At 43.3% G+C, this 23,794-nt stretch overlaps 1 protein-coding gene across 1 annotated transcript in view; it reads left to right on the forward strand.

The window, feature by feature from the left end:
* The window catches only part of CCDC146 (coiled-coil domain containing 146), a 129,620-nt gene extending 106,041 nt beyond the window's left edge, over positions 1–23,579 (forward strand). Inside the window, exons 14-19 of the mRNA XM_058189538.1 lie at positions 934–1,158; positions 2,172–2,400; positions 15,256–15,384; positions 17,660–17,797; positions 18,200–18,448; positions 21,513–23,579. Of these exons, the coding sequence (XP_058045521.1) occupies positions 934–1,158; positions 2,172–2,400; positions 15,256–15,384; positions 17,660–17,797; positions 18,200–18,448; positions 21,513–21,716 (1,174 nt within the window). The 3' untranslated portion in view covers positions 21,717–23,579. The remainder of the gene's footprint in view (positions 1–933; positions 1,159–2,171; positions 2,401–15,255; positions 15,385–17,659; positions 17,798–18,199; positions 18,449–21,512) is intronic.
* The last annotated feature ends 215 nt before the right edge of the window (positions 23,580–23,794 follow it).

Consider the following 23,794-nt stretch of genomic DNA (forward strand, 5'->3'; position numbering starts at 1 on the left):
CACGGTTGTTAAGTGAATCTGGCTTCCCCTTTGATTTTGCTTGACAGAAGGTCGCAAAAGGGGATCACCATGTTGTGACTCCAGCCCCCGAACCTGGCCCCATGCCTGAAAGTGACTCTGAGAGTGAGTGGGAAGGGCCGGTAAGGCTTACCTCGGGAGCACCGATTCCTTTGGCTCGCTCCAGGAGCCAGAACCAGACCAGTTGGAGGACGTAATGAAGCCGTCATCCCCTGATTCCTCCCTTCCCCAGGCTACACCTTCAGACCCAGCTGATAATAATAATCAAGCTTGGCTTGACCCGCGCTTCAGAAGAGGCGGTGTCATCAAAAGGATATATAAGGCGCTTTGGGACTGCTCTCACTCCACGGGAAGCAAAAGTTTAGCTGATCCGTTTCAAAAAGAGCTGAAAGTCTTGCTACGTGAGTCATTTGTTTGAACTTTGGCAGGCAGCTGCGATTTCTCTGCCAGGACTGATAAGAGCCGTGAATCCACTGGCTGAAGGCCAGCTCGAGGGTCTGAAGTGGGGAAGGAGACAGAACACACCAGTTGTCAAGCATCCGAATGAAAATCACGTGACCAAGGGGATGCTGCAACGGTCACAAGTGTGAAAATGGTCCTAAGTTACTTTTTTTCAGTGCTGATGTAACTTTGAACGGTCACAAAATGAACTGTTGTACATCGGGGACTACCTGCTCAGTACTTTTGATGTAAGATCTTGCTGCAGTCTTCTGACAGAAATTGCGAACAAGGTTATAAAAAGTAGTCAATTTATTCTCTCGATATTTAATAAGTATTGCGTTCGAGATACAGATAATCCTTGAGCCGGTCAGGATTGAACTGCCAAATTGCAGGCAGTCGGCCGAATTAGCCTGCAGTACTGCATTCTAACCCCTGCGGTGCCATTGTGGCTCTGATGTTTCCGTTGCCTTTTAGAAAACTGCAGAAATATCAGATGAAGTACGCCAACAACGTCGCGATCAAGGACAGCATTCAGAGCGATGTTTGCAAGGTTTATCAGACCGTCCAGGATATGAAGGAGAAACGGGAGCAGCAACTGATGGACGTCGAACGGCTGACCAACACGCTCACCCGGATTGAGGAAGAAATGGTCCAGTTGCGTAAGACGTACGAGAAGGCTGTCCAGAGACGAAATGAAAGGTATGGAGGCGGGCCCTTGAATGCCTTTGTTGGCAAAATTAAACAAGGAGTCCATTTGTTCGGAGACAGAACAAAAAGAACAAAAAAATAGCAGCCATTCTGCTTTTAATTATTTGGATTCCCAAAATCGGTTGATATTCCAGCCAATGCCCTGAAATTATTCCTAAATATACAAAATGTAAAGGAAGAGAAAATAACACCTGTTAATTAAAATATCTTTGAGTTTACTGACAATAAAGTAAACTCAAAGTTTACGGACAATACAGGCTGAGCCGTGGGTGGCTCAGGCTGTAAGATAGCCTGTTATTAAACACAGCTGCTTGCAATTACTGCAGGCTCGAGTCCCACCAGGCCCAAGGTTGACTCAGCCTTCTATCCTTTATAAGGTAGGTAAAATGAGGACCCAGATCGTTGGGGGGGGCAATAAGTTGACTTTGTATATAAATATACAAATAGAATGAGACTATTGCCTTATACAATGTAAGCCGCCCTGAGTCTTCGGAGAAGGGCGGGATATAAATGTAAATAAATAAATAAAAAAAAATGTACTATTAAGACAGGTAGTCCTCGACCGACGACCACAATCGAGCCCCAAATTTCTGTGTTGTTAAGCGAGACATTTGTTAAGTGAGATTTGCCCCATTTTACGACATTTGTTGCCAAGAGTTCTTAAGCGAATCACTGCAGTTAATAAGTCGGTAACCCAGTTGTTAAGTGAATCTGGCTCTCCCCGTTGATTTTGCTTGCCAGAAGGTCGCAAAAGCCGTCATAAATATAAGTCAGTTGCCAAGCATTTGAATTTTGATCACGTGACCCTGGGAAGACTGCAAAGGTTGTAACTGTGAAAAATGGTCGTACGTCACTTTTTTGAGCGCCGTCGTAACTTTGAACAGGTCACTAAGTGAACTGTTGTAAGTCGAGGACTACCTGCATTCCGCTTGAAGGGTAGCTTACAGGGAATCAGATCTTTTATAATATACCTTTACAGTCCTTTCCTTCGGGTTTCATTACAGTGGCGTCCAGCTCATCGAGCGCGAAGAGGAAGTGTGTATTTTTTACGAAAAGATCAACATTCAGGAAATGATGAGCCGAAACGGCGACATCGAGATCAATGTGATGGATGAGAAAATACGCTATCTCAAACTGAAGATAATCGAGAAGAAGAGGCAGATTGAATTATCCGTCAAAATGTTGCCGACCAAGAGGACTCTCGATGCTGATTTAGTGGTCCTTCAAATTCAGGTATGCCAGCGAAGGCGCACTCTTCCCCACGTGGATTTTTGTGTGAAGCTAGAATTTCTCCATCCGATAACTGGGTTAGAATTAGAATTAGAATTAGAATAGAATTTATTGGCCAAGTGTGATTGGACACCCAAGGAATTTGTCTTGGTGCATATGCTCTCAGTGTACATAAAAGAAAAGATACGTTCATCAAGGTACAACATTTACAACACAATTGATGGTCAATATATCAATATAAATCATAAGGATTGCCAGCAACAAAGTTACAGTCATACAGTCATAAGTGGAAAGAGATTGGTGATGGGAACTATGAGAAGATTAATAGTAGTGCAGATTCAGTAAATAGTCTGACAGTGTTGATGGAATTATTTGTTTAGCAGAGTGATGGCCTTCGGGAAAAAACTGTTCTTGTGTCTAGTTGTTCTGGTGTGCAGTGCTCTATAGCGTCGTTTTGAGGGTAGGGGTTGAAACAGTTTATGTCCAGGATGTGAGGGATCTGTAAATATTTTCACGGCCCTCTTCTTGATTCGTGCAGTATACAGGTCCTCAATGGAAGGCAGGTTGGTAGCAATTGTTTTTTCTGCAGTTCTAATTATCCTCTGAAGTCTGTGTTTTTCTTGTTGGGTTGCAGAACCGAACCAGACAGTTATAGAGGTGCAAATGACAGACTCAATAATTCCTCTGTAGAATTGGATCAGCAGCTCCTTGGGCAGTTTGAGCTTACTGAGTTGGCGCAGAAAGAACATTCTTTGTTGTCCTTTTTTAATGATGTTTTTGATATTAGCTGTCCATTTGAGATCTTGCGATATGATAGAACCTAGAAATTTGAAGGTTTCTACTGTTGATACTGTGTTGTCAAGTATTGTGAGAGGTGGAAGTATGGAAGGGTTTTTCCTAAAGTCTACCACCATTTCTACAGTTTTGAGTGTGTTCAGTTCCAGATTGTTTTAGTTGCACCACAAGGCTAGTCGTTCGACCTCTCGTCTATATGCGGATTCGTCATTGTCTCGAATGAGACCAATCACTGTTAGAGAGGCTCCTTCCTGCTTTCTGCAGAGTTAGCACTCAGAATAAACGGGACCAGGGGTGGGGCTGCTGGGGGTTCGCAGGGGTTCGGGAGAACTTCTAGCTAAGATTCGATGCAGTTCGGAGAACCCCCAAATCCCACTCCTGGTTGGCCCCACTCAACCCTCCCCTCCCCTCCCCTCCCCTCCCAGGAGTCCCCACATAGCCCGTTTTGGATGCAGGTAAGTGCAGGACGCATGCAGAGGCTCGAGGAGGGCAAAAAACAGGCCTACTGGAAGTTTGGGAAGGGCCTCCAGAGCCTGGGGAGGCTGTTTTTGCCCTCCCGGAGGCTCAAGAAAAGCCTCTGGAGTCTGGGGAGGGCAAAAACACCACCACCCCGCCGTGGTGCAGGGGGCCGACTAGGACACGCCAACCGTGGCCACGCCCACCCAGCAACCAGGTAGAGAACTCCTTGCTAAAATTTTTGAAGCCCACCCCTGAATGTGACCTCCTTCCTGCCTCATCATTTCCGGAGAGACAAGGACTTTATCCCAACCATCGATTCTGCCCTTTTTAAACCATCTTCTTCGTCTTGTTTTAGGGATTCTCAACTCTGTCAGAACAGGATGGGTTTTTTTTAAACTTGTTCATAAATTATCTTGGTTTTAGGTCTAAGCAGTGAGCTGGCCAAATAGGTAGATGACGCTAGCATTTCAGGATGGTTATGATAAAGAGTTCAAAAACCTAGTCCAGTCAAGAGAAGGATCAGGGGAGACATGATAGCAATCTTCCATTATTTGAGGGGCTGAGGAGGGGTTCAAGCTTTTTCCCAAGACACCCAAAGGCCAGACAAGGAATAATGGATGGAAACTGATCAAGGAGAGATTCAACCTGGAAATAAGGAGAAATTTTCTGACAGTGAGAACAATCCACCCATGGAACAGAAGTTGCCTTCGGAAGTTGTGGGAGCTTCATCACTGGATGCTTTCAAGAAGAGACTGGACTGCCATCTGTCAGCAATGATGTAGGGTCTCCTGCTTGGGTGGAGGGTTGGTCTAGATGACCTACAAGGTCCCTTCCAACTTTGTTATAATTGTTAATCTATTTAAATTAGGTGAATGGTAGATTGGTACACTTCCATAACTAGGTCAGACAGTCCAGATTTTTAAAAGTTTGGCCATCTGCCCATCTCTGTCCTCTGGCTAACTCAAATTTTGTTTACTTCCTTTTATCTGTTTTGCTTCTGTTTCACCCCTCAGTGTCTCCCAACTGGGATTGAGCTTAGAAACCAAGTTTATCATATATGTGTTCTGACCTAGGCTTCCCCAAAAACCACGAATCAGAATCCTGGTCCCGACAAAACCCCTTTTATTAAAGGAATGTGAATTCCTCTCCTTCACCTTCAGCAAAGGCCTGGCAACCAGTCTTTCAAAGGAGAATTTAATGACCACAGGCCTTATCTAGCTTGGAAAGCTGTTATCTAAATAGTTTCCAAACGGCAGTGCTGTGCAAGGAAAGACTTGGCACAGAGTCTCTGAGACTCACTTACAGATTTTCACATTCCTGAATTGGAACGGACCGAACGCACAAATTGTTTCCTGCAAAAGCCGACTCCCCTTTCTCTCCTCTTTTATTTCGTATGGGAGGGGCCATTCATTGTCCACCTGTGGCTTTACTCCCAAGTCGACCCTGCTTTCTTGGCTGTTCTTTTCTCCTGGCAGCTCTGCGCATGCGCACCTTGGGAACAGGCTCCAGCTGTTCCTCTGCCTCACTGCTGTCTAGCTCCAGAGACAGCTGATAACTGCCAGACGGCCTTGGCCCCCTCTCTGCCTCCGACGCAGAGCCCACGTCCGAGCCTTCCCCAGCCTCCAGGACTGGCCCATGTTCCTCCCCAACCTCCTCACTGTCCCAACTCTGCTGCCAGCTCTGTTGGCGGGCCACAACAATATGGACTGCAAAAACCCAAGTGATGTAAAAGTTGCCTTTATTTCTGCAGAACAGGGATGGTAGCCCTGTTGAAGGCAATAGCCCTATTGAAAGCAATAGGGGAATGTGCCGATACCAGACTATTCAAATAGGCATATATCGTGGTCAAGAATAGATATGATGTGGATGTCAACAGATTTAATATCTAAGATACATAAGAATAGAATAGAATAGAATAGAATAGAATAGAATAGAATAGAATAGAATAGAATAGAATAGAATAGAATAGAATAGAATAGAATAGAATAGAATAGAATTTATTGGCCAAGTGTGATTGGACACACAAGGAATTTGTTTTGGTGCATATGCTCTCAGTGTACATAAAAGAAAAAAAAATACCTTCATCAAAGGTACAACATTTACAACACAAATAGTGGTCATAGGTTGCAATTTAAGATTGATATAGAAGCAAATATATGGGGAGACCCCCAAACCAATAAAGATGACATGGAAAGGGCAGAGAAAAAGAAGGAGATGGACATTTAATCAAAATTTATTAAATGAAAAAGACTTTTTACAATATATGGAAAATGAACTGGCCTTTTTCTTTAAATAGAAAAGAAGATACATCACTGCAAAACGTACGGGATACTAGTAAAGCAGATATAAGAGGACCGGTAATGACTTATTATATAGGAAAAAGGAATAAACAGAATAGACAAACTCAAAAGACGTCGGAGGAGGAATATAAGAAATTAGAGAAACATTTGCAAAAAAAAATAAAAATCCACAAGACAAAAAAAAATATCAAAAATTTAATGGACTTGCGAGGTGCGTGCATTGTGATGAGGCACAATACTCACACTGAACAGGAAGGAAACGAGATAGTTGAGCTGACTGGCACTTTCTCAGCCAGCCGGTCGGCCTCAGCACTTCCCTTCCCATTGCCAGGTCAAATTTAATAAGGCATTTTTAAAAAAGTGGGGGGGGGAATCTAGAGGCTAAATCATGTGATGGATGACTGAGGGAACTAGGTATGTCTAGTCCAGGGGTCTGCAAACTTGGCTCTTTTAAGACTTGTGGACTTCAACTCCCAGAGTTGAGTCCCAGAGGGACTCTGGGAGTTGAAGTCCATAAGTCTTAAAGGGACCAAGGTTGGAGACCCCTGCCCTAAAGGGTCTTGTCATATCAATTATCTTCCAGAAAATTTGCTGGTTGAAGAACTCTGGGAGTTGAAGTCCACAAGTCTTAAAAGAGCCAAGTTTGCAGACCCCTGGTCTAGTCTAATGAACAGAAGGACTAGGGGTGACATGATAGCAGTCTTCCAGTAATTGAGGGGCTGTCACTCAAAACTCACTCAACAACTGTCTCGCTTAACCACGGAAATTTTGGGCTCCATTGTGGTCGTAAATCGAGGACTATCTGTATATATGGCCATGGGCTCTGGTTTGACCTACGTCATGGCAATAGGTAATGGTGACAAAGCTTCCATAGGCACTGGGTATATCTAGTTTGATGGAAGGGACTAGGGATGATATGATAGCAGTGTTCCAATATCTCAAGGCCTGCCACAAAGAAGAGGGAGTCAAGCTATTCTCCAAAGCACCTGAGGGCAGGACAAGAAACAATGGACGGAAAATTAATCAAGGAGAGAACCAACCTTGAAGTAAGGAGAAATTTCCCGACAGTGAGAACAATTAATCAGTGGAACAGCTTGTCCCAAAGGGGCTTTTTCTGGAGGCATTTTTTGAAGACGTCTTTTGAAAAAGTTTCACTTCTCATCCAAGAAACTTCTGATAGGATATAGAATAGAATAAAATAGAAAAACAGAGTTGGAAGGGACCTTGGAGGTCTTCTAGTCCAACCCCCTGCCCAGGCAGGAAACCCTACACCATTTCAGACAAATGGTTATCCAATATCTTAAAAACTTCCAGTTTTGGAGCATTCACAACTTCTGCAGGCAAGTTCTTCCACTGATTAATTGTTCTAACTGTCAGGAAATTTCTCCTTAGTTCTAAGTTGCTTCTCTCCCGGATTAGTTTCCACCCATTGCTTTTTGTCCTGCCCTCAGGTGCCCTGGAGAATAGCCTCTTCTTTGTGGCAGCCGCTGAGATATTGGAACACTGCTATCATGTCTTCCCTAGTCCTTCTTTTCATTAAACTACTAGACATACCCAGTTCCTACAACCGTTCTTCATATGTTTTAGCCTCCAGTCCTCTAATCATCTTTGTTGCTCTTCTCTGCACTCTTTCTAGAGTCTCCATATCCTTTTTACATCGTGGCGACCAAAACCAAATGCAGTATTCTAAGTGTGGCCTTACCAAGGCCTTATAAAGTGGTATTAACACTTCACGTGATCTTGATTCTATTCCCTCTGTTTATGCAGCCTAGAACTGTGTGGCTTTTTTGGCAGCTGCTGCACACAGCTGGCTCACATTTAAATGGCATATTTATTCATATTTAAATATAAATCCTTCCATTCCCCACTATCCTGTGAACCTCTAAAATTAGAACTTCGTGCCCCACGGGCTGCTGTTCTGGAAAAGCTAGTTTTTGGAGCAGGATTTTGGAGGTTGTCCTTTGAACAAGAGAGGAAACCTCTACATTTGTGGTGGATAAATCTTTGCTCCATGAATCTTAAAGCAGGATCTGTTTCTGTTCAGAAGAGGAACTCTTTAAGTTCCTTATTTGAGCTTTCATTAAAAAAAGAAAAATGAAGTTGTCGGGTGTTATGATCCGTTGTCTAGAAACCATTCTAATATAAGCCTAAATGTACTTTCACTCAGTGGTAAAATTCCATTTTTTTTACTACCGGTCAGTGGTGAAAACTGAACCGGTTTAACTACTGGTTTGCTGGCTGTGCATACGCGCTGCACGCCAAGCGTGTGGTACGTGCGCAGTGCACACCGAAAGGAGGCATGGGATAAGTAGAACAACGCACAGGGGCTGGTGGTGTGATCAGCTGTGGCTTGCGATCTTTCACTTTTAAAAGCCGTATTTACAACCTATTCGGCTAAATAGGTTATACAAAATGATTTTAAAAGGTAAAAAAAGGCTCTGATGATCGCACGGCTCACCATTTTTTTAACCTTATAAAAGCAATTTTTACAACCTATTCCTACCATTCGGGTGGGAAAAGCGAGCGAGCCAGAAAGAAGCGGGCGGCCGGGCAATTGGGTGTACATGTGGGGGGGGGGGAGGGCAGGGATTTTTGCTACCGGTTCTCCAAACCATCTGCCGCCATCGCTACCGGATCAGCCGATTTGGTCTGAACCGGGAACATTTCACCCCTGGGATGAAATCCAGCAGGTGGTGTGCCTTGTCCTCCCTCCTCTCCTCAGCCGGGCCCCTCCCATCTCCTGCTATCTGAGTCAGAGTCTGATAATGAAGAGAAACGGCCTGGCATGTCTCCAGCCCCCAGCCCTGGCACCATGCCCGGACAGAATGTCAGGAATGAGCAAACAAACCTCCCTCCTACAGCATGTGAGCACGAAGCCAGCCACGTGCTAGAATTGCCGGCAGCAGATCAGGAGGACGGAAAGTCACAGTGGACGGATCCCCGCTTCCAGAGAATGGAGAGGCGCCGTCAGCAAAAGGAAGGGAGGGGCAGGCCTGGATAAGTGCTAAGTCATGGAGCCACACCCCATGGCCTATATAAAGGATCTGCTTTTTGGCAATCCTTGAGTCAAGCAAAGTCTCATCTGGTTTGCTGAAGTCACACCTTGGATCCCTGCCTGCCCTGAGAACTCTGACAGGAATTTGGCAAAGCTCAGAGGCTTCGTGGCCACGCTTGATACAGACTTCCCGGACCCGGCCGTCAGAGGGGATGTGGAACATGACAGCAGGTTTCTGACAGGTTCTGGAGAACCGGTAGCGGAAATTTTGAGTAGTTCGGAGAACCGGTTGGCCCCAGAGTGGGGTGGGAATGGAGATTTTGCAATATCCTTCCCCTGCCACACCCACCAAGCCACGCCCACTAAGCCATGCCAAGCCCACCAAGCCACACCCACAGAACTGGTAGTAAAAAAATTTGAAACCCACCACTGACCGGTAGTGGCGACCTGCGAGTCGGGGTGGCCTGCCCACCCGCCCCGATGCTACGCCGTCCTATTTAACCACGTTTTCTAAGCCGTGCATGCTCACATTTTCGGTGCGCGGCGAACGGGTGGTAAAATGATGTGAAACTCACTTCTGCTGTGGACATATTTTTTATAGTAAAAAAAAAAAAAGCCGAGTGGCTAAACTGAAACCCAAAGGTTAAGCTCCACTGACAATTTATGAAGCAAATTAAATATTTGCTTTGGTTACCATCTTCCTCTAAACACATTCCTTATTTATTGGCTGCATAACCTTTGCACCGTAACGTTTTCTCCAGCGAAAGATGTTAAGAAAGCATACCACCACTGGCCTAGGAGGCATGACTTTTGGTACATCCCGTAGCTGTGTTTTCATTTTTATTTTATTTTTTAATTTACCTACTTAACTTCCTTGATATATTGAACTGTTTGCTGGTGCCATTTAAAATGGAGAACTTAATTCAGCGTTTTTAAAGGCAAGGGAAGCGCACCGTTTCAAATTAACCGCAGTTAAAAGCTTTTCAGAAATATGGATTTTTAAAGGCTTCTTTGAAAGTTCAGAAAGGACCTTCAACTCTGCAGAAAGCTTTTAAAACCTTCATCAGGAAACAGAGGAATGGTTGCAGGAATTGGGTATGTCTAGTCCAGGAGTCTGCAACCTTAAACACTCAAAGAGCTATTTGGACCTGTTTCCCACGGAAAAGAAAACAGCGGGAGCCACACAACCTGGGTGGGCGTGGCCAACTCCACATCACTCACTTCCACCAGTCACATGACCCCCCTAGCCAGACCTACCCAACAGGTCATTAGGGCAGAAAACCAGTTGTTAAAAAACACCAAGAACCACAAAACGCTTTTGACCTCTCTCCCTCCCTCTCTCTGTATCTCTCTATGTCTCTCTCTCTCTTCCCCTCTCTCTGTATCTCTCTGTCTCTGCCCTGGCCGCCTCTCCATCCACCGCCGTCGCCCTTACCTTCTCAAGCCAGGCAAAAAGTGATTGGGAGGGGAGGGCGGGGCCAGCCAGCGGTGGGGATCACCTGACAGGGAGGCACAGCCAGGGGCCCAAAAACCCGCATGCGGCTCCAGAGCTGCAGGTTGCTGACACCCGCTCCAGTCTAATGAAGAGCAGGACTAGGGATGGCATGATAACGGTCTTTCAATATTTGAGGGAGTCAAGCTATTCTCCAAAGCACCTGAGGGCTGGACAAGAAGCAACGGATGGAAATTAGTCAAGGAGAGAAGCAACCTGGAACTAAGGAGAAATTTCCTGACAATTAATCAGTGGAACAACTTGCCTTCAGAAGTTGCAAATGCTCCGACACTAGAGGTATTTAAGAAGAGCCTTAAAAGAAGTTTAAGAATCCTGCATTCAGTTTTGGTCGCCACAATGTATAAAAGATGTGGAGACTTTAGAAAGAGTGCAGAGAAGAGCAACGTAGATGATGAGGGGACTGGAGGCTAAAACAGATGAAGAACGGTTGCAGGAACTGGGTATGTCTAGTTTAATGCAAAGAGACTCTCTGCAGCAACATAAACATTTCTTGCACGTCTGTGGACCACCAACATTTTCTCGCGGACCACCAGCGGTCCACGGACCGCCAGCTGGTGACCGTTGTTCTACTGCACCAAAAAGAGTTGGAAGTCAGTACTTTTCTTTTCCTTTTCCCCTTTCCTCTAAACCAGTGATGGCAAACCTTTTTGGCACTGAGTACTGAAAAAGGAGCGCACGCTCGTCGGGGCCACAACCCAGAAGAGCCGCTGCCCAAGGGGCATGTGCATGCCGGAAAACGTTCGCCAGCCTGTGTTGTGACTCCAGCCCCCGAACCTGTGAGGGGGAAGGGCCGGTAAGGCTTACCTTGGGAGCACCGATTCCTTTGGCCCGGCTCCAGGAGCCAGAACCAGACCAGTCGGAGGACGTAATGAGGCCGTCATCCCCTGATTCCTCCCTTCCCCAGGCTACGTCTTCAGACCCAGCTGATAATAATAATCAAGCTTGGCTTGACCTGCGCTTCAGAAGATTAGAGAGGCGGCGTCATCAAAAGAAAGGGTGGGGCTCCTGGATATATAAGGAGCTTTGGGACTGCTCTCACTCCACGGGAAGCAAAGTTTAGCTGATCCGTTTCAAAAAGAGCTGAAAGTCTTGCTACGTGAGTCATTTGTTTGAACTTTGGCAGGCAGCTGCCTGCCAGGACTGATAAGAGCTGTGAATCCACTGGCTGAAGGCCAGCTCATGGGTCTGAAGTGGGGAAGGAGACAGAACAGCCTGCTAGTCTTCTGGTTACTGGTGCGTGTGTGACAATCAGCTGGCTGGCACACATGCTCATACCAGAAAATGGGAGACCAGCTTTTCCAATTTCCGGCATTGCCGCATGCACAAAGGGCAGCTGATCGTCGCGCGCGCATGTGCTCCAGGAACCCGGAAGAGGAATGGACAATGCCACGTGTGCCAGGCAACATGGTTCCACGTGCCACTCTGGGCACGCGTGCCTTATAGGTTCGCCATCACGGCCCTACACCTTTTCCTCTTCCACTTTTCCTTCCTTCTTTTCCCCTTCTTTTCCTTTTTCTTGGTATTTTTGTATCTTATATTTTGATAAAGTAATAAAATACGTAAATCCCGCCCCCTCCCCCCAAAAAAGCCACAGAAAGCACAACTTTTGAGGACCCTGTAACCACACTCTGGAAGACTTAGACTTAATGAAATAGCACATTACCCTAGTCCTCACCGTAGACAAGAGAGCAAGGAGAAAAATTGGACAATTGAATCCATCCTTTTAGCAAGAATTAGCTAGATCTTCCTTAATCTGGTGTCTAGTTGAACTCATTTTCCAGCTATTTGGAGTGGAATCTTTTGTCAGTGAATCCCAAAGGTGCTTTTTCCCCAAGAGACCACTGGACTTTCTGGTTTTTCTTTGAAGACTAACATCAAAAACATCATTAAAAAAGGACAACAAAGAATGTTCTTTCTGCACCAACTCAGTAAGCTCAAACTGCCCAAGGAGCTGCTGATCCAATTCTACAGAGGAATTATTGAGTCTGTCATTTGCACCTCTATAACTGTCTGGTTCGGTTCTGCAACCCAACAAGAAAAACACAGACTTCAGAGGATAATTAGAACTGCAGAAAAAATAATTGCTACCAACCTGCCTTCCATTGAGGACCTGTATACTGCACGAATCAAGAAGAGGGCCGTGAAAATATTTGCAGATCACTCGCATCCTGGACATAAACTGTTTCAACTCCTACCCTCAAAACGACGCTATAGAGCACTGCACACCAGAACAACTAGACACAAGAACAGTTTTTTCCCGAAGGCCATCACTCTGCTAAACAAATAATTCCCTCAACACTGTCAGACTATTTACTGAATCTGCACTACTATTAATCTTCTCATCGTTCCCATCACCAATCTCTTTCCACTTATGACTGTATGACTATAACTTGTTGCTGGCAATCTTTATGATTTATATTGATATATTGACCATCAATTGTGTTGTAAATGTTGTACCTTGATGAAGGTATCTTTTCTTTTATGTACACTGAGAGCATATGCACCAAGACAAATTCCTTGTGTGTCCAATCACACTTGGCCAATAAAATTCTATTCTATTCTATTCTATTAAAGATCTTTTACTTCTCATCCAAGAAGCTTCTTCAGCTCTGAGTGGATGGTGGGGAATGCAGACAGCTCCTTGTAGACAGCTGGTCATTTGTATCCTCTTTAAGAGAGTTGTTGAGGCCACCTGGAGGTTTATCTGTGTCCTCAGGGTCACCTGAGTGGTGCAAATGGCTGTGGAGCCTTCTTGGACCGGTTGAAAGGATTATGTTGTAGACTGGAGATAGGTGATGTCTACAACACTGTTCTTGCAACCATTCCAAGAAGGCTGCACAGACATTTGCACTACTCAAGTGACCTTGAGGACACAGATAAACCTCCAGGTGGCCTCAACGACTCTCTAAGAAGATGCAAATGACCAGCTTAGGGACTATAAATCCTTCCATTCCCCACCATCCTGTCAGAGCTGAAGAAGCTCCTTGGACGAGAAGCGAAACGTCTTCAAAAGAAAAACCAGAAAGTTGACTTTACACCATGGTGTAAAGTCGGGGCTGCTCAGCAACCACTCCAGAAGGGAAAGGATAGGGAGAGAGGAGTAGAAAGAAGGAAGAAAGTAGGTAGGAAGGTAGGTAGGAAAGAAGGAAGGGGGAAGAAAGGATAGGAGGAGGAGAAGGGAGGGGAAGAGGGAGGGTTAGAAAGGATGGAAGTGAGAAGTGGGAAGAAGGAGAGGAAGTAGGTAAGTGAGGAGGAGGAAGGATGGGGAAAGTAGAAGAAGGTAGAGAAGGGTGGAAAGGACTAAGGAAGGGAGTGGCGGCTGAGCAGGCCCGATTGAGCATAATTAGAGTATAGGAACGATTGTTGGATAAGTGGTTGTACTGTACACTGGTTAAATTGTTGGAATTATTATGGAAAATAAAACCTTTTTTAAAAAAAAAGAAAAGAAAAACCAGAAAGTCCAGTTGCCTCTTGAAAAAAAGAACCTTTGGGATAACCATGACCTGGATGGCTGAGAATCTCCATAGGTTTTGTCGGTGAGTTTTTAACTGAGTCAAAAGCGTGCTCGGGATATCGTGTACAGGATGTCAGGGACCAATGAAAGCATCGGTAAACATTGTATATTGCTGTACCTGCCGCACATTTTAAGTGTTCGGTGAAACGATAACCACATCCTGTTATTTGGTGGTCCTTGCACTTTTGTTTCCACTTTAACACTTTGCATTTTGTAGCATGGAGTGTCCTGTTTGCCTGTTGCGGATCATCGCAAACATTTGTCATTTTCCTGAAATGTGGCTGTCCAGCCAATTTTTAAAACAAAATGTTCTCGGGAAGGGACATCATTTTTTTTTTAACCTTATTTTCCCACATTAGTTCTCGCTTTCCCTTTTAAGTGATTTTGCTGAGGTTCGAATTTTTTTTTTTGGCGTGTGTGTGATGTTTACACCTTTTTCCTGTGATGCAAGTTAACTGCTGAGAACAGGAAGTGAGTGAATGGTGTAACTTTGCAAGAAAGAGGAAAAAAAGAGAAGTAGTAGCTCCAGAGAATGAATCACCTGCTGATTCTTTTGAGGAAATGTTCATTTTTGTGGCCGAGGCCTGTTTTCTTCGAATTTGCTGTGCCAAAAAAAAAAACAACCAGAAAGAAAGAAAAAAAGAACACACAGATAGGCAGAAAAAGAAAGAAAGAAAGAAAGAAAGAAAGAAAGAAAGAAAGAAAGAAAGAAAGAAAGAAAGAGAAAGATAAAAGAAAGAAAAAGAAAAAGAGAGAGAAAGAAAGAAAAAGAAAAAAGAAAGACAAAGGGAGAAAGAAAGAGAAAGAAAGAAAGAAAGAAAGAAAGAAAGAAAGAAAGAAAGAGAAAGAAAGAAAAAGAGAGAAAGAAAAAGAAAAAAGAAAGACAAAGGGAGAAAGAGAGAGAAAGAAATAGGGAGAAAGGGAAAGCAAGAAAGAAAGAGAGAGAGAGAGAGAAAGAGAAAGAGAAAGGGAGAGAGACTGAAAAAACTGACAGAAAGGGAAAGAAAGAGAGAAAGGGAGAGCGAGAAAGAAAGGCAGAGAGAGAGAGAAAAAAAAGGGAGAAAGGGAAAGAAAGAGAAAGGGAGAAAGGGACAAATAAAGAAAGAGAGAGAAAGGGAAAGAGAGAGAAAGAAAAGAAAAAGAGATTAGGTCCAATTAGTCCGTGACAGAGAATCTTTCATTGTTCTAGTATTTTATTTTGCAATGATGACCAATACAAACGCTGCCTTCCCAAACCAGCTGCTGTAGGATCCATTTGTTGATCTATTTATTTTTTAAACAGTTTTCACAGTGCAAGGACAAAATTAAAAGCCTGGAGAAGCAATTTACTGACCCAGATCGAGAAAACCGAGTAAGAGCGTTGCCTGGGAAGGACCCCTCCGTTCAAGAGCTCTTCAAAAAGATAGAGGAGGTAATATCCATCCCGCCAGAAAAAACCCTCGCAGCAAATAACCATGTTTCCATATTAACCAGATTTTTTTAAAAAAAGGGTGAGGGGTGGGGAGAGACATTAACAAAAGCATAAAACCCACAAAACCGCTTCCAAAAAAACAATATTCCCGGGCCCTACCTTCCCACTGGATTTCCGCACCCTCCCATGTCATTGCATGGATGACGTTACCTAGTTTGGTAACAAAACGTCTACAAGAAAGCCACCAAGTTCAGAGACCTCCCCACCCACCCCAGGACCAAAATGATGGGGCCCCTGTACGTCTCCCACTTTTTCCACGGATAATCCCAGCACGGACGGGTCAATCATGGAGTCCAAAGGTGGGCACTCGGCATTTCCTCCCCCCCCAATGCAGACTCCCCAACTTCCATTTCATTTTCCAGGGGAAATTAGGATACCCCCAAAATTGGATCTTTTATTAGCGGGAAGCTATTGATAAAAAAAAAAAAAGCGAGAGCAGAAGAAGGTCACGATTGGAACATGGGTAAAAGTCAGGCTTCTTCCCGATTATTAAAGCACACAATATAGGAGACTGGAACGGAACAGAATAGAATTAGTATTTATCTGCTTTTATACATAGAACAGAATAGAAAATAGAATAGAATAGAATAGAATAGAATAGAATAGAATAGAATAGAATAGAATAGAATAGAATAGAATAGAATAGAATAGAAAATAGAATAGAATTAGTATTTATCTGCTTTTATACATAGAACAGAATAGAAAATAGAATAATAGAATAGACTAGAAAATAGAATAGAATAGAATTAGTATTTATCTGTTTTTATACATAGAACAGAATAGAAAATAGAATAATAGAATAGACTAGAAAATAGAATAGAATAGAATTAGTATTTATTTGCTTTTATACATAGAACAGAATAGAAAATAGAATAATAGAATAGACTAGAAAATAGAATAGAATAGTATTTATCTGTTTTTATACATAGAACAGAATAGAAAATAGAATAGAATAGAATAGAATAGAATAGAATAGAAAATAGAATAGAATTAGTATTTATCTGCTTTTATACATAGAACAGAATAGAAAATAGAATAGAATAGAATAGAATAGAATATAGAATAGAATAGAATTAGTATTTATTTGCTTTTATACATAGAACAGAATAGAAAATAGAATAATAGAATAGACTAGAAAATAGAATAGAATAGTATTTATCTGTTTTTATACATAGAACAGAATAGAAAATAGAATAATAGAATAGACTAGAAAATAGAATAGAATAGAATTAGTATTTATCTGCTTTTATACATAGAACAGAATAGAAAATAGAATAGAATAGAATAGAATAGAATAGAATAGAAAATAGAATAGAATTAGTATTTATCTGCTTTTATACATAGAACAGAATAGAAAATAGAATAATAGAATAGACTAGAAAATAGAATAGAATAGAATTAGTATTTATCTGTTTTTATACATAGAACAGAATAGAAAATAGAATAATAGAATAGACTAGAAAATAGAATAGAATAGAATTAGTATTTATCTGCTTTTATACATAGAACAGAATAGAAAATAGAATAGAATAGAATAGAATAGAATAGAATAGAATAGAAAATAGAATAGAATTAGTATTTATCTGTTTTTATACATAGAACAGAATAGAAAATAGAATAATAGAATAGACTAGAAAATAGAATAGAATTAGTATTTATTTGCTTTTATACATAGAACAGAATAGAAAATAGAATAATAGAATAGACTAGAAAATAGAATAGAATAGTATTTATCTGTTTTTATACATAGAACAGAATAGAAAATAGAATAATAGAATAGACTAGAAAATAGAATAGAATAGAATTAGTATTTATCTGCTTTTATACATAGAACAGAATAGAAAATAGAATAATAGAATAGACTAGAAAATAGAATAGAATAGAATTAGTATTTATTTGCTTTTATACATAGAACAGAATAGAAAATAGAATAGAATAGAATAGAATAGAATAGAAAATAGAATAGAATTAGTATTTATCTGCTTTTATACATAGAACAGAATAGAAAATAGAATAGAATAGAATAGAATAGAATAGAAAATAGAATAGAATTAGTATTTATCTGTTTTTATACATAGAACAGAATAGAAAATAGAATAATAGAATAGACTAGAAAATAGAATAGAATAGAATTAGTATTTATCTGCTTTTATACAGACTAGACTGGACTAGAAAATAGCATTTATCTGCTTTTATATGTTTGCTTTTTCTACAGTTGGAAATTCATCTGACTCGGAAAGAGGAAAGACTGCTGGAAAAGGACTTTATTTTTGAGCAAGTTTCCCGGATGACGGAGAAAATTAGCGTCAAGGCAGAAAACGGCAAGGAGGAGACATTAATCCTGGCTAAAAAAGTAAGATGACCCAAAATTTAGGTGAGGCATTGGTTAAGTGAGAGTTGCCCCATTTTACGACCTGTCTTGCCACAGCTGTTAAGCAAATCACTGCCGTTCTTAATGGCCGGATGCCCTTCCTGTTGCCAATGCGGAGTTTTGTTTCAGCAGATATATTCTCATTGTGCCCAGAGAGAGAAATTTCTGCCTCTACCTAGCATCGAACTCACAGCCTCCTGATTGTGAGGCGAGAGCTCTACCTCTAGGCCATGGCAACACTCTCTGGACAACCATTGGACTGGGATGATAAAAGGTCTCCAGCCTTGAGTGCGAGGAGGGGGGAGGGGAGTTGGACTAGAAGACCTCTGAGGTTCCTTCCAGCCCGTATGATTCCGCGTTCTCTGTTGCTGTGATTCCTTCCAGATGAACGTGCTGCAGGAGAAAATAAAGAGCACCACCCAGAAGATCATGGCTCTCATTGCGGAGCTCTCCATGCATCAGGCCATCGCCATTAAGCTGCAGCAAGAGATGCGGGACAAAGAGCAGACCATCCATTGTGTCGTCTCCCGCCTGGCGAAAGGTCTTCCTCCGCCAAGAGAAATCGAACAGGACTGGCTCAGGGTGCTGCGGGATGAAAAAATGCACGAGATAGCCAGCGAAGCCAGAGCGAAAGTGAGCCTCTCAACGAGAATGGAATGGAATAGAAAATATGGAATGGAATAGAATAGAAAATATGGCATGGAATAGAAAATATGGAATGGCATGGAATAGAATGGAAAATATGGAATGGAATGGAATGGAATGGAATAGAAAATATGGAATGGAATGGAATGGAATAGAACATATGGAATGGCATGGCATGGCATGGCATGGCATAGAATGGAATAGAATAGAATAGACTAGAATAGAATAGAATAGAATAGAATAGAATAGAAATTAGAACAGAGTAATTGGCTAGGCGACTTGTCTGTCAGAAAGGTCGGCAGTTTGGCAGTTCGAATCCTTAATACAGGTGTCCTGCGTGAGCAGGGGATTGGACTAGATGACCTCCAAGGTCCCTTCCAACACTGTTACTATTAAGAGTAGAGTAGAGTAGAACAGAACAGAACAGAACAGAACAGAACAGAACAGAACAGAACAGAAATAGAATAGAAATGGAATAGAAATGAGAACAGCTTATTTTACAAAAAACTCCATTCCTGGAAGTATCTAGAATAGAATAGTAGAATAGAATAGAATAGAATAGAATAGAATAGAATAGAATAGAAATTAGAACAGAGTAATTGGCTAGGTGACTTGTCTGTCAGAAAGGTCGGCAGTTTGGCAGTTCGAATCCCTAGTATAGGTGTTCTGCGTGAGTAGGGGGTTGGACTAGATGACCTCCAAGGTCCCTTCCAAGTCTATTACTATTTAGAGTAGAGTAGAGTAGAGTAGAGTAGAGTAGAGTAGAGTAGAGTGGAACAGAAGAGAAGAGAAGAGAACAGAAGAGAACAGAACAAAACAGAACAGAAATAGAATAGAAATTAGAACATCTTATTTTACAAAAAACTCCATTCCTGGAAGTATATAGAATAGGATAGGATAGGATAGGATAGGATAGATGGAATGGAATGGAATGGAATGGAACAGAACAGAACAGATTAGCAGGGAAACTAATCTACATTCATCTTAATACTAATACATGTAGTCCTCGACTTATGACCACAATTGAGCCCAAAATTTATGTTGTTAAGGGAGGCATTTGTTAAACGAGTTTTGCCCCATTTTAGGACCTTTCTTGCCACTGCAGCTGTTAAGCTAGTAAGACAGATGCTAAGCAAATCTGGCTTCCCCATTGATTTTACTTGTCAGAAGGTTGCAAAAGGGGAAATCAAATGACCGCGGAACACAGCAACGGTCATAAGTATGAACCGGTTCCCAAACATCTGAATTTTGATCACACGATCATGGGGATGCTATAAAGGTCGTTAAGTGTGAAAAACAGTCACGGGTAAACTTTTTCAGTGCCTTATGTACCTTTGAACGGTCGCTAAATGAACTGTTGTAAGTCGAGGACTAGGTGCAGAAGGCAGGGCTCAGTGGCTAAGATGCAGTTCAGCGGTTCGAATCCCTAGTGCTGCATAATGGGGTGAGTTCCCATTACTCCCCCCAGGACTTCGTCAACTTCCGGACCTCCGAACCTTCCGTCGCGAGCTTAAAACACATTTATTTATCTGCGCAGGACTGGATTAGATTTTAAATTTATATTGGTTTTAAATGGGTTTTATTATTTATATTGTTTTTTAATAATTCGGCCTCGTAGAATAAGTTTTTTAATTGTTATTTTAGTCTGTATTTATATGTGCTTTTTACTTGCCTGTGAACCGCCCTGAGTCTCTTGGGAGATAGGGCGGTATATAAATGTGATTAATAAATAAATAAATAAATAAATAAAACTTGTCCCAGCTTTTGCCAAATTAGTAGTTTGAAAGTAGGTAAAAAATGCAAGTAGAAAAATAGGGACCACCTTTGGTGGGAAGGTAACTGTTGTGGCTCCAGCCCCCGCCCCCCGGGCCTGGCCCCCTGCCAGAGAGTGACTCAGAGAGTGAGGGAGAAGGGCCGTCAGGGCTCCCTTCTGCAGGGCTGGCTTCCCTGGCTCAGCTCCAGGAGCCAGAGGCAGGCCAGGTGGAAGAGGTGACGAGGCCTCTGTCTCCTGTATCTTCCCTCGCCCAGGAAATGCTTCCAGACCCAGCTGAGGACAATCAGTCCTGGTTAGATCCCAAGTTTCGTAGACAAGAAAGGCGCGAACAACAGAAGCAGGGGTGGGGCAGGCCTAGAAAGTGCTGAGTCACACCCCACAGGGTATAAAAGCAGGAGGGGCTACTGTAATGCTTCATGGCGAACAAATCAAACTGCTTAGAGAGAACTTGAGCTGAAGTGCTGTTTATTCCTAACTTCCTGGTTGACACGCCGGCATCAAGAAAGATATCAGAAAAACCTTGGCAGATGCTCGCTGGGTTGCTGCCAGAGCTGATAGCTGCCATGGACTCAATTGCCGGCTAATTGAGTCATTTCTCGTGCCTCCCGGACTGAGGTGGGGGGAGAGAACAGTAACAGCGTTCCGTGCATCTTTGGCGTTCAGTCATGCCGGCCATGTGACCATGCCGGACCATGGACCGGGAGGCGTTGGGGACCTTTGCTTTAACACAGCGGTGTCAAATAGGATTTCTTCAAGGGCCGGATCAGCATTGTAGTTTTCTGCAGACCGGCTGTGGGGAGGGGAAGGGGTGAGATGGTGTGGACAGCCTTTTGTAGCACTTTGCCGGCCAAAATGGGTCGGGGGGGCGAGCCCCCCGCACCCCATTTTGGTCGGCAAAGTGCTGCAGGAGGTCATCCAGGCAGAAAACAGGCCAAATGGGGGCCACTCACGCCCTCTGTGCCCCGTTTTGGCCAGCAAAGTGTTGCAAGAGGCCATCCAGGCTAAAACGGGCTGCATGGGGGCCGCACACACCCCTGGTGCCCCGTTTTGGCCAGCAAAGTGCTTCAGGCGGTCCAGTCCGAAAACAGGTCACGCACACCTCCCCCCATACCTCGATTTTGCTGCCAGAGGCTATTGCTATTTCCCAGCTGGCCCCATGGGCCGGAGTTAAGCAGCCCACGGGGCCTTGAGTTTGACACCCCCGCTCTAACAGATCATTGCCTCTCAGCCTGTGGCTCTGAACCAGTTTAACCGAGACCAAATATTCTGTTTCTACAGCAGGCCCTAGAAGAAGAACAGGCTGCCTTGCCAACTGCCATCCACACTACGGCTGAGCAGCGTCCCAACGCCTACATCCCCGATGACGAAAACGTCCTCCCGCTACCGAGGCCTTACGGGGCGCTGGCGCCGTTCAAACCGAGCGAGCCCAGCGCCAACATGAGACACATCAGGAAGCCAATCGTGAAACCGATCGAAATCTGAGTGGCTCAAGCTCTGTTGAAGGAGAACATTTCTCGCTCCGAGAAACGGTTTATTTTTCATTCGACTAAAAGAAGTTTTCGGGATGATAACGGGCGGGCAGGAAAATGTATGGCTTCATAGGTCAAGAAATGTTTTTGTTTTCTTGAAAGTTCCAGAAATATGTAATGAAATAAAGGTTGGGGAAAAAATATTGAAAAATGTTTGCAGTTTGTTGTTGTTAGCTGTGAAATCGTGTCCAACCCATCACAACCCCATGGACAACGTTCCTCCAGGCCTTCCTGTCCTCTACCATCCTCTGGAGTCCATTGAAGCTCATGCTGACTGCTTCAGTGACTCCATTCAGCCACCTCGTTCTCTGCTGTCCCCTTCTTCTTTTGCCCTCCATCATTCCCAGCATTAGGCTCTTCTCCAGTGAGTCCTTCTTTCTCCTTAGGTGGCCAAAGTATTTGAGTTTCATCTTCAGGATCTGGCCTTCTAAAGAGCAGTCAGGGTTGATCTTCTCTAGGACTGACTGGTTGGATCGCCTTGCATGCCGTTTCTCATAGTGTGGCAAATACCGTCGTCATTACTACACGTTTCTGCATTTGGAATTAAAACATTTAACACAATATTTGGAAGGTTTAGCTATCGTAAAGTCATCCACGCTGTGTTATGATTTCAACTTCCATACTGTGATGACCCTGAGCACGGCACAGAGGTAACACAGGCAGCAGGCAGTTCAAACTTCCCCTTTATTGCTCCAAATTTCCCCCAAATGCTCCTACCTTTCTGGCAAGTCCCAGAGCAAAATGATGACACACACACACCTACCTCCAGCAGCCTCTATCTGCAAATAGTCCAGCCCAACGCTGGGAGCGCTGCAACGCTGCAAAGCAAAAAATCCAGCAGGGCAAGTTGATGAGTCCAGGAAGCAGAAGAGCAAGGCAATTAATCCAGAAAGAATGCAAGGAATCCAGGGAAGTCCAAACGTCGGCACTCAACACTCCATGAATTCAGCGTTTGTTCCTGACAAATGACCCTCCCCACAGTCTCAGTCCCCAGGTGTGCCTTGTGAAGAGGGGCAAGGTGCTCTCCTCCCAAGTAGGGTCAATCTGCGCTGTTCTCGCCTTCTCTCCACTCTCCGTGCTCGAGGATGAGGAGCGGGTGGTCCTTCCTCTGAACATGAGCTCTGTCTCTCATGTTCGCTGCTTAGCCTCTCTTGGTCATCCTGCCCCCATTCCTCCCTGCCTACAAGCCATCCCAATTCTGAAAGGCCCAGGCCTGCCTCGGCCTGCTCCTCCCCATTTTCCTCTGAAGCCAACGAAGCTGCCCCCTCAATCTCCATCGGCATGACACAAAGTCATTTATAAACATGGATTAATTTTCAGCTTCTCCTTACGTGCAAAGCCGTAGGAGACTCTTTCAGTGCATAAGTAAACATCTCAAGCAGAGTGAGGCTGTGCATTAAACACTTCATAAATCTTAATATTCGTATCAAGGATGGAAACTTCACTCCGCAGCGGTTAGAGAAATGTTAAAATTTAAATAGAAAAGGGACAAAAGAAAAGAACATTGGAAGTCAAAAGGTTAAAGATGCTGAGCTGGTCAGCTGACAGCCTGGGTTTGAGACCTGAGCATGCAGGACAGGGTGAGTTCCCGTTCCTTGCTCCAGCTCCTGCCCAACCTAGCAGTTTGAAAGTATGCAAATGCGAGTAGATAAATAGGTACCACTTCAGTGGGAAGGTAATAGTTTTTCATGCACTTTGGCATATAGTTACGCTGGCCAAATGATCATGGAAGCATCTTCGGACAATGCTAAGAAAGGGAGATAAGTGAGTAGAGTCAGACACAATTGAACAGGGGAAACTTTTACCTTTACCCCTTTAACAGTTTAGTTTAGTTTAGTTTTATTAGATTTTTATACCGCCCTTCTCCCGAAGGACTCAGGGCGGTGTACAGCCGAAATAAAATACAGAGTATAAACAATTAAAAGAAATTAAAAGAAACTATTAATAAATGGCTGATAATTTAAAAATTTAAAAAATTTACAAATGTTTAAAATCTCTAAAACCCCAATTTAAAATCACTATTTATGCCAG

Source organism: Ahaetulla prasina, chromosome 7, assembly GCF_028640845.1.
Source record: "Ahaetulla prasina isolate Xishuangbanna chromosome 7, ASM2864084v1, whole genome shotgun sequence".
Lineage (NCBI taxonomy): Eukaryota > Metazoa > Chordata > Lepidosauria > Squamata > Colubridae > Ahaetulla > Ahaetulla prasina.